At 33.7% G+C, this 15,004-nt stretch overlaps 1 protein-coding gene across 2 annotated transcripts in view; it reads left to right on the plus strand.

Moving 5' to 3' along the window:
- Window positions 1-10,891, plus strand: part of LOC124352939 (intraflagellar transport protein 56) — a 46,342-nt gene extending 35,451 nt beyond the window's left edge. For both annotated transcript variants that reach the window (XM_046802673.1, XM_046802674.1), the window contains 4 exons: window positions 93-201; window positions 1,531-1,613; window positions 9,992-10,149; window positions 10,729-10,891. In XM_046802673.1, the coding sequence (XP_046658629.1) occupies window positions 93-201; window positions 1,531-1,613; window positions 9,992-10,149; window positions 10,729-10,840 (462 nt within the window). In that variant the 3' untranslated portion in view covers window positions 10,841-10,891. The remainder of the gene's footprint in view (window positions 1-92; window positions 202-1,530; window positions 1,614-9,991; window positions 10,150-10,728) is intronic.
- The last annotated feature ends 4,113 nt before the right edge of the window (window positions 10,892-15,004 follow it).

A 15,004-nucleotide genomic window follows, 5' to 3' on the forward strand; every position in this document is an offset into this window, starting at 1 on the left:
AAAATATTTTCAACTAGAAAAAGACATATTTGTAGACATGTTATTATTTGAAATCATATAAATTTAAAAAATAACTACCTGTTTGATTTCAGGCCAAAGCAGCATTGGGACACTTCAAAGAAGCCGAAGAGATATTCCTTATGGTCCAAAATGAAAAGTTACAAAATGACTACATTTATATAAGTCATTTAGCCAGATGCTGTGAGTTTCACTGTACATTTAACGTATTTATAGCCTATTTTGGAGGTAAAAAAATTATATTTGATCTGAATTGTAAAACTATTTTGGTTTCTTATTGATGTATTGGTCTTTTATTGTGATGATTAAGGACAGTTGTCATCTTTTTAAAACTTATCCATACGCTGTATGCATCCAGGGTTGGCGTGGCGGGGCGAGTAGAGACTCCAACAGGAACAGACTATTACTTTACTCAATCAAGGTTATGCACTTCCTTTTATCAATATACCATCTGTATATTTATTCATTTGCAAGAGAGTGATTTTTCCATTTTCAATTAGTGAAATTATTCTTTAATCTCAAATTTTGTTCTTCCAATTAGTGAATAGTTATTGTATCCCACTATATTGTTATTCAAGTGACAGATGTCACAAAGTGAGTAAATGTTTTTTCTCTTTTTTAAACAGTTATTAATGTCAAGGTAAGCAAGTTTACTATTTATATAAGGGTGTGGGGTGATACTATGCTGATTTTACTTTATTTACGCACAGCATTTCAATATGCACTGTTATTGAAAATTATGCCAATTTCATGTACATTTTAGTGACAAGGTGAATTTGTCAGCAAATATGTAATATGTATAGAGATGGTGTAGTGAGTAAGGTAATGGTGATATATTGTTTAGAATTAGCCAGGCCTGTGATCAAAGTTAACAGCGATGTAAAACTAGTCTTAAGATTAATGCATTGACAGATAATGGAAATATTCGTGGAAAATGCTGCTTTGGTTATTGAGTTCCTATTTTATATCTCTCAAATTCCATGAAGAATATTATACATTGTAATGGTAAGCTGAACTTAAAGATTTATATTTAATGTTAACCAAATATTTAGAAAAAAAAAACCAATAAGACAGTACCTTTACTTTCAGTACAGCCCTTGTGGTTATGTCTAGTACTGCATTATGGTACCATGTGTCTTTGTAATGTAGTTTAATTTGATTGCATAAATGTGATTTGTATTGTTTTATGTGGTATAAGTTTTATTATGATATTACAATAATATGGTGTTCCCTGCAATTAAATCATACTATTGCCTGGGTATAAATTGAGGTTTTGTTTTTAAGTAATCTTATAACACAAAATAATTTTCACAAAATGATTAAAAACAATATGATTTATTAACTTAGTAAAATTTTATGTCATAACTACACAATCAATTTGTATAAGAGGATTTGTGTTGTTTTCTTATTTGTATAAGAATACAATATTCTTTCCAGTTTGCATTACTATTATTTATTATTGTAAATAATAAGAAATCTGTATTTTATGGTGGATTTAAAATTTGTATTTAGACGTGATGTCTGGCAAACCACAGTCTGCTTGGGAGCTTTACCTGAAAATGGAAACATCTGCAGATTCCTTCAGTCTTCTTCAGGTAACAAAACCAAACAAATAAATATACAAGAATTTCCAGAAAATCTCAAAGCTTTACGATTCAGAATATTACAAAATTATATCAGGGTTGCTACAGGAGTCCAATAATGAAATTCCCTGACTTTTCCCTGATTTCCAGACCAAATTTTTAATTTTTCCCTGACTTTTTCGACGCAATCCCCAGGGTTTTTGGCAATTAATGGGTGGAAAAAAGCGGTGTTGAGGCTAACAGGGTGGCAAATATAAAAAAGCAAAAAATAAAGTGAACACAGTTTAATAGCCGGCCGAGCCGCCTCGGCTGCCTGCTTCATGCGCCGCGTCGTCTGCAGGCTTGGACTCGGCGCGGCGGCAGTAAGTTTATTTGTGTAAAGGGATTTTATATTTTTCCCTGACCAACGTCGAAATTCCCTGACTTGAGACCGGATTCCCTGACTTTTCCCTGATTTCCAGTCCTGTTTTTTTTCCCTGACCTGTAGCATCCCTGTATGCTAATGTTTTTTTATTTAATCCGGAATAAAGTTGAGCTATTCACAAGTTAAATAAGAAAAAAAAATTATTTACTACTTCTACCTAAAATTTAACTAGAGAAACAGACAAATCTACAATTTTATAAATTGTAACTTAAAGTTATTTATTGTTGCAAGTCTATTTTATTTTGTTAAAAATTGAAATTAATTTATAATTTATTAAGCGGTAATCTCATTTACTATTCATCAAATTGATGCACTATTCAACAACTTCTGAGGTGTTTTGTTTTGTTCTCTAAGTCAAAAAGTATAACTTTAGTTCAAAGTAAAAACATATAAACTTAGATTAAAAAACTAATTCCTAAAATCAAATGTTGTCACTTGTCTTGTTCCGTTTCTCTGTGGGAGGAGGAAACGTGTCTTGGAATCTGTTGTACATTTTACTAGAACACCCCTACAATAAACTATATAAAAATTAGAGGTTATTTTAAGTAAAGTTTAAAACTGAAATTTTGATCTAAAATTTTATTTTATCATGCAACTGTTTAAAAAGCAATAAAAATGTGGGATGATGTTTTTGTAAAACGTTAGATCAAGCATTTCTTATTCTTAATTTCAGTTCTGATTCACACAAATTTATTCCTTACCCCATCAATTGTTTTGTAACTACAGTGCGTTACAGAAAGATTAGTAAAATCACCATTTAATAGAAAATTATAAAACAATTAGAGTAGACATATTTTTCTTTATTTTACTAGTGAATCAATACTTATTGCATGCAACAAACACATATTTATAAAAACTAAATAAAGTAGAACACATTAAGGAACAAAATAGCAACATTTATATTTTACATTAATCTTAAATTTATCCTTCACTGTAGCATAGGTGTAAGACTATGGCTTTTTAACCCAGAATCTCAGGTTTGATTTCTAGTGTGGTTGATAAAAATTTGCAAGCATGTTCGTACCGTATTCCCTTAAAAATGTTTGGTGTAAACTAATTAAAATTCTTCTGATATAGAAAGAACCCCTTAAAAAAAAATTGTCATTATCTATCAATTGGTTACATTTCTTACATAGAAATAACAAAATTCGCAATTTTACTTCGTAATACCTCGCAAATACTTCGCAATTTTTAAATATTGACAGTAACAAAAGCTACTCAAAACAACATGACCACAAAAGAAATGTTTCGCGTCGGTGAAATTATTTTTGCCAAAGTAAAAGGCTATGCACACTGGCCTGCAATTATCAATAGCATAGAAGACAGTATGAACAACAAGACAGTAACGATACAATGTAACCTTTTTTGGCACAAATGAGGCTGGAACAATTAAACAGATAGATATTTTCAAATACATAGAAAATATTGAAAAATATGGGAAGCCTAAGACAAAAAACTGCAGAAATGTTGAATTTAACGATGCTCTTATTGAGGCAGAAAGATGTTTAAACCTGAACTCCTCTCCTCGCTGCAACACCAAAATTGAGGAACTGCGAGAAAAAATCCTTAACCTTGCTGCAGAAGACGATCTGGATCATGACACCTCACTCACATTAGCGGCTGAGGTGGGCAATGCGCTGCTCACTGAAAAACACTTTACTCAAGCAACAACTACATGACCTAAAAACACAGAAATCTAAATCTCAGTGGAACTAGAAGACAAACTAAAACTGTCAGAAGAAATCACTGGAGAATTTAAAAGAAAAATCAGCATGTTGGAAAAAGAAAATGGAATTTATAAAAACCAAGCTAAAAAGTGAATGTAAACTTAAAGAAGACATTATTCAACCAATCCGAAAACGAAAAATGCTGCCTCACAACACAAATAAACAATGTACTCTCAACCAACTCAGACCTTCGGAACAAAATAAAAAACTTGAAGCTGAAATGAATGACAAATCTTTGTTAATCAATTCCTTAATGAGACAAACTATCAACTGGAAAGAAACAAGGACACTATAGAAGTGGGAACTAGAAGAAAATAAGTCCCTTCTCAAAGAAGTCACTTCAAATTATAAAAGAAACCTTAACCAAGATATTTGAGCAAGAATCAACTGCAAGAAGACACCTCAAACATCTTGAAAATATACTTGAGGTAGCAAACCTCCAACCCCCTTCAAGATTCCCTCATGAAACCAACCACCAAATGATTACTCAAAAAAAAAAAAACCAGCACCTTTTATAGCACCTCACTTCAAGTTGAAAAGAATAAAATACTACAGCTACAATGTCCTTGAAAATGAGTTAGCTCAAGAAAACCTACTCAGTAAAAGCAATGCGCCTCTAAACAAACAATGTTGCGCGGCTCCTGAAGTTGAACATGTTAAGGAGGGAAATGGTCAAACTCTAACTACAAATATTGTTTTTTACAACAACAGAGGGAACCAACCAGTCACCAGTGAACAGCCTCTCCGAGCAAAAAAAACCTTCCCCTATGTGGATATCCATGTGCCATTAAAGCCCAAGAAAAACTTCCACCAGCCTCTGCAAAGATACGGGGCCCTAAAGAAACTCTTGAGGACTTCTACACCAAGAATATTCCTATGTATCAAACACTAGCTAAAAGCGATCAAATGGTGCTAACAAAAAACAGTCCTACCCCTGCAGACAACGTCTCCTCCCCTTGAAGTGGCAAATGCAGCACAAGACAAGTCTTTTTTTAGCCTCACCTCTCCTGAAATGGACCAAACACAAAAGAAAGTACAAATCAAAACAGTACAAAAACTCAAGCCTCCGCCGTCAACCCAATTCACTGTGTTCCACCAAAACATCAGAAAGCTAGCCAATAAGAGGGACAGACTAAAACCACCTTTTTGCATGAAATTTCCTCTGATATACTTGTACTTACAGAACATGGCCTAACAAGTGAAAACCTTATAAAACACAACTCTGCCCGGATACAATCTCACAGCTGATTTCTGCAGAAAAAACCATGATTATGGGGGTGTTGCTATATTTTTGAAGGAAGGCTTCACTGTAGATAGTGATCCTCAATTTTTTCCATGACAAAAGTGAAGAGCTCATCTGTGAAATAGCAGTAGGAACCTTTAAGATTAACAAGTGCCAACTACACATAGTTGGAATATATCGACCACCTCAGGAAATCTAAAAGAAGGCCTACAAATTATCTCTAATATTCTGGAAGATATCAAGCCTCATAAAAATAGAATCCTTCTTATTGGAGATATAAATATTGACAATCTTGCCAAAAACAACGCTAATGATAGACTAGAAGAAACTCTAGCTCTTCATGACATTAAACGATTGTCTATACCTTCCTCCAGAGTCACTCAACACACTGCTAGTTCTATTGACTGTGTATGTACAAATTTTCCTTCCGACAACATTAAAGTAGACACTCTCAATACTGGACTATCCGACCACAAGGGACAACTGTGTGCTTTACAACTAATAATAAGCAGACTCCAAGCCAGTTTAAAAAGGTGTAATAAATCCCCAGACCATGGCATCGCTCAAATTAAGACTGTCAGAGTGTAACTGGAGTGATGTATACAGTGCACAGTCACCCGAAGAATGCATACAACGCATTGATGGGAGTAGTAGCAATGGAGATGAATGCCACATGTCCCATAAAGAAAACCAGGAATAAACTAAAAAAAAAACCTTGCTGACTATAGTGATGAGAGAGCAAATGAGCTTAAAGAAAACTACCTCAAATCATTACGTACATACGAGATGACCGGGCAGCAAGAAGACAAAGATATAATGACACACAATAAGAAGCGCTATGACCTTAGACTAAGAGAGGTAAGACAAGAAGCTACTAACAAACATATTCGTCAGGCAAACAACAAATCCAAAGCTATATGGGAGGTCCATAAACAGCGAGAAAACATCCAAGAGGGGTCAGAAAGCAAAACAGCAATTTCAGCTGACTTACAGCAGAAGGAGAGATTAACGACCCACTGGAAGTTGCTGAAAAATTCAACAACTACTTCTGCAGCATCAACACTGAAGAAACTCTGAGGACAGCTGGTTACACGACACCACAGACCTTACCAACGCCAAGCCTGAGCCAGTACAACAGACTCTGACACTTACCCCCACTACTCCTCTAGAAGTCAAAGAAATAATCGGGAGCTTAAAGAACAGGGGCTCATGTGGGCTGGATGACATATCATCAACACTGACCAAGTACTGTGGTGATATCTTTGCCCCTCTATTAGCATGAAGTGATAAACAAATCTTTTGCATTTGGTATTTTTCCCCGCTGCAATGAAAATTGCTAAGGTATACCCAAAACTAAAAAAAAAGGATCCTCAACCGAAATGAGTAATTACCGTCCCATTTCTAACCTCCCAACTGTTTCAAAAATTGTTGAAAAAAAATCGTTTTTAAGGAGACTCCTGGACCATTTAAATAAATTCAACCTTCTCCCTGAAAATCAGCATGGCTTTCTGAAGAGAGATCAACCACCACCGCCCTAATTGCTCTTTCTGGATATATCATAGACCAAATTGATAACAAGTACACCACAGCTATACTTCTTGACTACAGTAAGGCCTTTGATTGCCCTGGGACATCAAATTATTCTGAACAAACTCAAGAACCTAGGAATAGAGGGTATCACGCTTTGCTGGTTTAAGAGCTATCTTGAAGGACGATCCCAACTGGTTGAGGTAAAGCACACATCAAGACACGTAACCCAGACTGTCAGGTCAAAGTGTCTCCCTACTACAAGGGGAGTCCCACAAGGCTCAGTGTTAGGTCCGGTACTGTTCATCCCTTTTAACATACGACTTCCCCAACTACATCAATGGACTACAGTACTGCAGTCATGTACGCCGACGATACTACCTTACTTTGCAAAGGTAACACAGCTGAAGAACTTAGTGTAAATGCGTACATATCCTTAAATATGACATAGACTACTGTGCATCAAATGACCTAGCAGCAAACCCACAAAAGAGAAAGCAGATAAATTTTGGGAGGAGGAGAGGGCAAATCCCAATTCTACCTGATGTCTCCCTCGAAGAAGAAAGCAAACTATTGGGCCTCACACTAGATGCAAACCTGACCTGGGGACCACACATAAATGAGCTGTGCAAAAAACTGAACTCTGCTGTCTATGTGGTGAGAAGACTAAAACATATAAGCTCCACAGATGTAGCTAAGGTAGCATAACCACTCACTTCTGGAGACTCACCTTAGGTATGGGATTGCAATATGGGGGGCCACCTCTGTTGCAAATCTAAACAGAGTGCTCATTATTCAGAAAACAGCAATAAGATCACTAGCTGAACTAGATTGGCAAGCAAGCTGCAGAGAAGCCTTCAAGCAGCTTAAAAATTAAAAAACCGTCATTGCTATCTACATCCAAGAAGTGATAACTTCTGGTTGATAAAAATGGTCTTCCAGAGAAACTAAACCCATAGCCATAACACCAGAAGCACATCAAGAATCCCTATTCCATGACACAGAACAATGCTTTTTTGAAAAGAAACCAACCTACATCGGGACAAAACTGTACAATCTTCTGCCGGATGACATCAGAGCACTAACGGGAGCTGCCCTGGGACACAGACTGGACACCTGGCTAACGGATCAACCCTTGTACTCTATTCAAGAATTCTACACTCTTGTCGGAGCATAGCCCGACACCATTGTATTGTATTATAACATTCTATGTAATTGACGCCATTTACTTTTCTTGACGAAAATGTAAATAAAGATTTATTCATTGATTGATTGATAGAACAATGATAGTTAATATGATGATTTTATAAATGTATTCATTTTCCTTATTTTGACTTTAAATCAAGACAGGAGTATCTACTTAGTTTATTTTAAAACAAATCGTTTTGATGGTATTCATCAATTCGAGAAGAATATTCGTCCAACTGTGTAAAAATGTATTTGACTGCTTGGTAGTGCACGGATACCATGTATATAAAAATTCTTTTGGTCGCAAACCAAGTAATTAATGCACCACTGTTTTCAATTATTCATTGTTTTCTTTCCCATCGCTTCTTTAAGCGGTTCGAACACATGACAGTTTGGGGAGTAAGATTGATGTATGAAACATTGAGATTAGATATCCTGGGTAGTTTGAACTGAGAGAGAGGTCGTATGCAGTCAAAAATTGGAAGCTTAGTAGTCAATAGTGAGAAAAGAAACCAATTACTTTACATGCAACCAGAGCCATGAGAGTTTTGATTACAGAAAGATTTGGGGTTAGAGTCAAACAGCTCTAATCTTATGTGATCATTGCACGATTTTAATAGCTATAAATCCTTGCCCATATTTAATTAGAGCCACAAATACTCATTAAAATATATTGTAGTAGTTACTGCTAGAACAACACACCCGAAGTCTTTATCGTTTACTTCTGATTGCAGGCGAATTTGATTTTCAAGCAGATTTGGAGAAGTTATTTATTCTCTTTTTATGTTTTTTTTTTTTTTTTTTTTTTTTTTTTTTTTTTTTTTTTTTTTTTTTTTTTTTAATGAACCTAGGTTTCATCGCTTATATTTATTTGTCCTGAAATAAATGAACCTTGGTGTGAGAACAACACAAAAGTGCATTGACATGACATTCTTTCAATTCATTAGTCATCTACCCATCTTGCAGACATTTGTTTGAATTTCAATACATTATGGACAATATTCTGTGCACAAATACTCTTCAAAATTGTGGATCTTTTGTTAAGGGTTATACTTGTTGACCTTAACAAGCTCTTTCTTCACTGACAAAATATTTGTCTGTCTGATCTTGCATGGTTTGTAGTTCATCTTTCATTCTACACAATTCATGCATGCATTTGCTGAATGGACAAACACAAATCACCATACTGCGCTGTCATCCTGCGATAGATTTATATTGATTTGTCATCTTCACTGATCAAGAAACGTTTCACAGCTTTAATGTTTGATAATAGGGCAGTCATATTATCACTGATGTTGCAGGTAGCTAGTGTGCGGTGGAGTCATTCTGCCATCTAGTGGTTATTATGTGAACCTTAAGAAACAGTTACGCCACCTAACAAATCAATCATAACTTATTGAAACTATACAACACTTCTAAGGTTTTCATTTTGATACACCCTCACACATGGGACTATTTTCTATACAATTGACCAATCATTATTTCTTCTCTTCTAAAACGAATAACAGGGGTTCTTTGCAGACCTCTTATTACAACATGGATTCCAATTTGACTAAAATGTCTTATGAATCTGATGAAGTAAATCATAAACTGGTTTTGAATTCGTCACACCATTCACCCTGTATACTGAAATATGGATCTGGTATGTTATACACATTTTATAGTTGACAATCATTGGGTTTTAGAAGACTAAGTTTCGAAATAGTCCGACATAAACCAAATACAAACAGTTTTTTATAATTAATGCATACCAAAAACTGTGTGTAAGGCATGTTTGTGTTTGTAAAAAGTGGCTGATTGTAATTTGAGTGAAAAATTATGATTTATAATTTTATATTTTGGGAAATTTCAATTAATCCAGAGTAGTATAATTTACTTTTCTCCGCAAATCTATACATTCTCTCAAAAATCACCATTGGGAGAGGCTTTAAACTGTAAATTCGTTCCAAAAATACAGTACATATTGGCCACACCATTTTTGTTGGGATTGTATTTTCAAGCAATGACAATTTATCAAGGATAAACATGTCTTTATGTTTATGTACATTCTATTAGTTGGTTTTAAAATTCCTGTAATTTTACACCCTTGAAGACTTCCTAGAAGCATGCAGGGAAGAATGGAGATTCCAAGATGCATCCTGACATTTATTGTCAACAACATTAATTGGGATATATTTAACTATTGTGCTTTAAACATATATGACTCGATTACTATTCTTGAAGAATATGCAAATAATGAAATTTGGCTATTCTATATTCTTAAACAGCCATTATGCTGTAGGTGCTGGCCAATGATTGCTACAGGATGGGTCAATTCTGGCATGCTGCCAAAGCATTCGACATGCTGGAACGTTTGGATCCGAGCCCCGAGTATTGGGAGGGCAAGAGAGGAGCTTGTGCTGGTGTGTTCCAGCTTATCATTGCAGGCAGACAACCCAAGTAAGTGTGTACAATTGCATGATGCCAAGGCATTAGACAAACTGGAACATTTGGATGTTAGCCTTGAGTATTGAGGGGGAAAGAGAGGAGCTTGTGCTGGGTGTGTTCCAGCTTATCATTGCAGGCAGACAACCCAAGTAAGTGTGTACCATTGCATGATGCCAAGGCATTAGAAAAACTGGAACATTTGGATGTTAACCTTGAGTATTGAGAAGGAAAGAGAGGAGCTTGTGCTGGGTGTGTTTCCAACAAAACCATGATTATTTTGTCCTTCAGTTCAATCAATAATCTCCAAGACTCTTTAATAGCTTGTATAAAGATAATAAAACTTCACATTTACACATGGCTTTATGTGCTCCCTGAGGATGTAGATGTTAACTCCTATAAAATATAGATACAATTTTGTTTCTTTATTAATTATATCAATAAGTGACAAAAATAAAATATATATGTATATATCTCCAGTCTTGTAAACTTTAATTATGGTTGTAATGCTTCAAATAATATACGCTACATTGTTTTATAATTAATAAATTGTACAAGCTACTGCTTGTACTTAAAAGTGCTGTGTTGTTTTAGGGAGTTGCTAGCTGATGTAATCCAACTTCTGCGAAACACTGCCAATCCACAGGTGGAAACTATAATATGGACCATGAAGAGGTGGGCCAAGGAAAATAAATTAAATGTCTAGCTGAATGTATATATGCGTTCAACATTATAACTGTGTAAATAAAAATTATTATTCATACTAATTTGTTTTTTATTGAAACATAAATAAATTTCAAACATAACTGATTATTATTAATTACTTTGAAATCAAACTGACTGCCCTTAGTATTTTCCTTAAAGGCCAAGCAGTTTTTGTCCCGATTTTGCAAGCTTTCTTTCTAAAATTTGTAAAAAAATAGTTTTTTTACTGTAAACGTAACTGTATTTGGAATAATTTTCTTCATAATGAACAGTATAATACAATAATAAGTAACTAAGGTAAATATTTTCATTTTAATTTTTTACGGTGAGTGTGGAAATATTTTTTAATTTTTTGCAAGTGAAAAAGGGGAGGGGTATGCCTGGACAGTATAGTTAAGTATATACATTTCAAATTCAAAGATAGCGTAAAGGTCACAAATTTAGTTTAGTTTTAGAAAACGAATAGTTTTGTATGAGCCTTTGGGTAAATAAATTAGTTTTAGCGCAAAAATTAGCTCAAAGCAGTACATGGGTTTCGTGATCAAAAACACACAAGTTTGTAATAATGTTTATAAATTGTTATAAACTTTAAACCTAACTATATTTGCTATCATTTTATTTACAGTAAACTAGAGAGAACTATAATAATAAATATTGTAAGAAGACCTAAGCTTTTTATTTTTATGGTTAGTAGAAGCCAAAATATTGTTATAATACATTTCTAAAAAAAGGAATAATTACCTGATAAAAACAGTTATTCTAATAATGTTTTGGGGTTTCGTACAATTTTATAATAACCTAAAAGTAATAAATTCAGTATAGTTTTATATATATATATATGTACTAGCAGTTGCCTGCGGCTTCACACGCAATTTCTTGTTGAAAAAACAGTACACTATATTCACGTATTCTTTTTCTATAACATTCTTAACATTCCTGACATAATTGATAGTCGTTCCTTCGTGAGCCTCTCGGGCGTATTATGAAGATATGTACCATATTTCCTGCCCCTATCTTAAAATTAATTTTCTGTCTAAGATATTTCTAGTATTATTGTGGAGTTTGCTTTGTGCTCCGATCAAAAAAATCTATCAACAAAAACCTCACTTCAGCTGAAAGTATTAACAGCTGTTAAGTATCAGTTCGCTTTGTATTACGTGTCATAGCGCAGTCTGTCGGATCCAATATAAAACACTCCAACATCAACAACAATATTTATAATTAAAAAATTAATTAAATAAACTATTTAAATTGGACCAAATTGTGAATTTGAACCATTTTCAAATCCCCTTCAACACACACAAAATTTTTGTCAAAATCGGTCCAGTCGTTTAGGAGGAGTTCAGTCACATACATACAAACACAAGAAATATATATATATATATATATATATATATAAAGATGAACAAAATTAATAACAATAAAGGGGTTGGCTGAAAATTGGATTAGTACTAATATAGATACATGAAAATAATTTAGTGAGAAGAACCAGTTAGTGGAACTGATAAGTTTACAAGGCATTGTACCCAAAACAGAAACACAAAATTGCTTAAGATGTGCTGATATTCATACAGACTCTTCTGATAATGATTGACAAGAAAATGAAATGGAGAATACTACAGTTCCATATACAATGTCAGAGAATTTGTAAAGTAAATCTGTTCATAGTGGAAGCTACATCTTAATGCATTTGCTTAGTTCAAAAAGAAATGAGTATCAGTATAGGGCAGCATATCTAACCCAATTAAAGTCAAATGAAGAAATCTATATTCTTTTTTAAATTATGGATAGGATAATGAAAAACTTTTCATGCCAAGTGGAGATGAAATGATTGAGCCATTGAAATACTTTTAAATATTCAAAGGGCCCCATGCCACAATTATTGAGGACAGGGTAACCTTTTGTAATGCTGTCAACATTTTTTACAATAACTTTTAAGAGAAATTTGTAGTCTTAGTTTTAAAAATCGGCAACTAGTTAAGCAATAGCTATCCATTTGGCTATGTTAATGTTAAGCTTTTAAACATTATTCAAACCTTAAAATTTAACTTGAGAATCACTGTTTTTTTAACACTTTTGTATTTTGCAATGGTATTATAATCTATTCCAGTAATCCGAGCAATGGATTAACTAGATTAAATACTGTTTATCAAATAAACTATTTTAAGGTCTATTCACACACATCAGTTGAGTCACAGTTCCGTCACAGTTTAGTCTCAGTTCAGTCACAGTTCCGTCCGGAATTCGTCAGTCAACTGTCCGTCAGTTGGCTTCAGTCAGTCGTCAGTCACTTTATACAGTGATCTTACAGTCAAGCTTATTTTATCATGAGTGAATTAAATTGGATAATATATAATTACCTCAATGGCTGATTTTACTATAGTTGAGTTAGCTGCAATAGCGATAACCTTAGATGACGAAGAGATTGAAAATAAGAGAAAAAAAGTGGAAGGATATGGGTTCATGATTTATGGAAGAAGAGGGAAAGTCAGGGAGAGTTCATCACTTTAAGGGACTAATGGACGATGACGATGAAACTAAGTTCTTTAAATATTTTATCCTTAAATAACAACAATTACTTACCATCTAAATTCATTTCAGCACCTATCTTCTCCCAAATTTCATTCTTCACAGACGAGTCCATGTACTTAGCGTTAGACATATCATACAAAACTATATTTTTGCGAACAGATTCCATCAATTTTTCATCGTTCATCTTGATGATCGTAACAAACTGTATTTAAAATATAAACTGAACACAGAAATACAACTTTTATGTAAAAACGCAATCCTTTAAAATAGCAAACACATCCGTCATGCGTCCGAACAATCAAAAATATCGGTGGGAAGAAATCTGAAAATGACTGACGGACGCCGGCAGAGCGACTGACGGATCTGCGCCGGAACTGAGCCGGATGAGTGTAGATAGCGCAACAGGAAATCCATTATAGAATACATTTTTTGACTGTGACGTGACTGATGTGACTGACCTGTGACGCGCCGGAACTGATGTGTGTGAATGTGAATTGACCTTTAACTGAATTGTGTTCACATCCTAAACAAATCCATGTAATGTCTGTAACAGGAGTTAATAGTTTTAAAATTTAACTTGAGAATCACTGTTTTTTAATCACTTTTGTATTTTGCAATGGTATTATAATCTATTCCAGTAATCCGAGCAATGGATTAACTAGATTAAATACTGTTTATAAAATAAACTATTTTAACTGAATTGTGTTCACATCCTAAACAAATCCATGTAATGTCTGTAACAGGAGTTAATAGTTTTAAAATTTAATTGAATGTAATTTTTAGTCTAACCATTACCTCAATGTGGTTTTATAGTTTCAAGTGAAATTATACTGAAACTAGGATCATAAGAATTATGAAAATTGGACAAAATTGAGGTTAAATCGGTTAGAAGCTACCACATACAATTACATTAATCGGCAATTGATATATACATTTTTATGCTCATTGAATGTGTATAGCTGTCACATCCGTAACAAAATAATGTGTGCCCATAAAAAAACCATGTATTTTTATAATTTAAAAAGTAATTAAATTTTGTACTACTTATTTATATTGGGTTTTTTCAGTGATTAATATGTTAGTTGCATTAAAAAGATAAAGAAGACAAAATAATTGTTTTTCTACAATTTCCTGTTTACAACAAACTTGAATTGCCAAACACATATAAAAAGCAAATGGAATAAATACACTTATCATCTTAGTTTGCGTTTCTATTGAAATAATATTTTTAAACAATCCAATGACACATTTATAAATGGTTGTGGACAATCTTTACAACACTATAAATTCACACTTTGAATTGTAAACAAGTCCTACACTCTGTAAAACAAATAAATTGTTACGCTTTTATAAATTACGAGGTTTGATTGAATTATCCAATACTGGCCTAATGACACTATTGGTTAACACAGTATTTAAAGTTTAGGTCACAATTGAAGGAAACCAGAACATTACTGTGTACTACTTACCTTGCAACTATCAAATTTTGTTTCCAGAGATGTAGTGGATAAATTATTTGTAAAATGAATATGTCATAACTGTAGAGTCAAATAAGAACTAAGGTTGTCTTAAATATTAGATCATTTTACAGTACAAGAACACTGCACATACTGAACTACTAAAACTATAGTAC

This window comes from Homalodisca vitripennis, chromosome 1 (genome assembly GCF_021130785.1).
Source record: "Homalodisca vitripennis isolate AUS2020 chromosome 1, UT_GWSS_2.1, whole genome shotgun sequence".
In the NCBI taxonomy this organism is placed as follows: Eukaryota; Metazoa; Arthropoda; class Insecta; order Hemiptera; family Cicadellidae; genus Homalodisca; species Homalodisca vitripennis.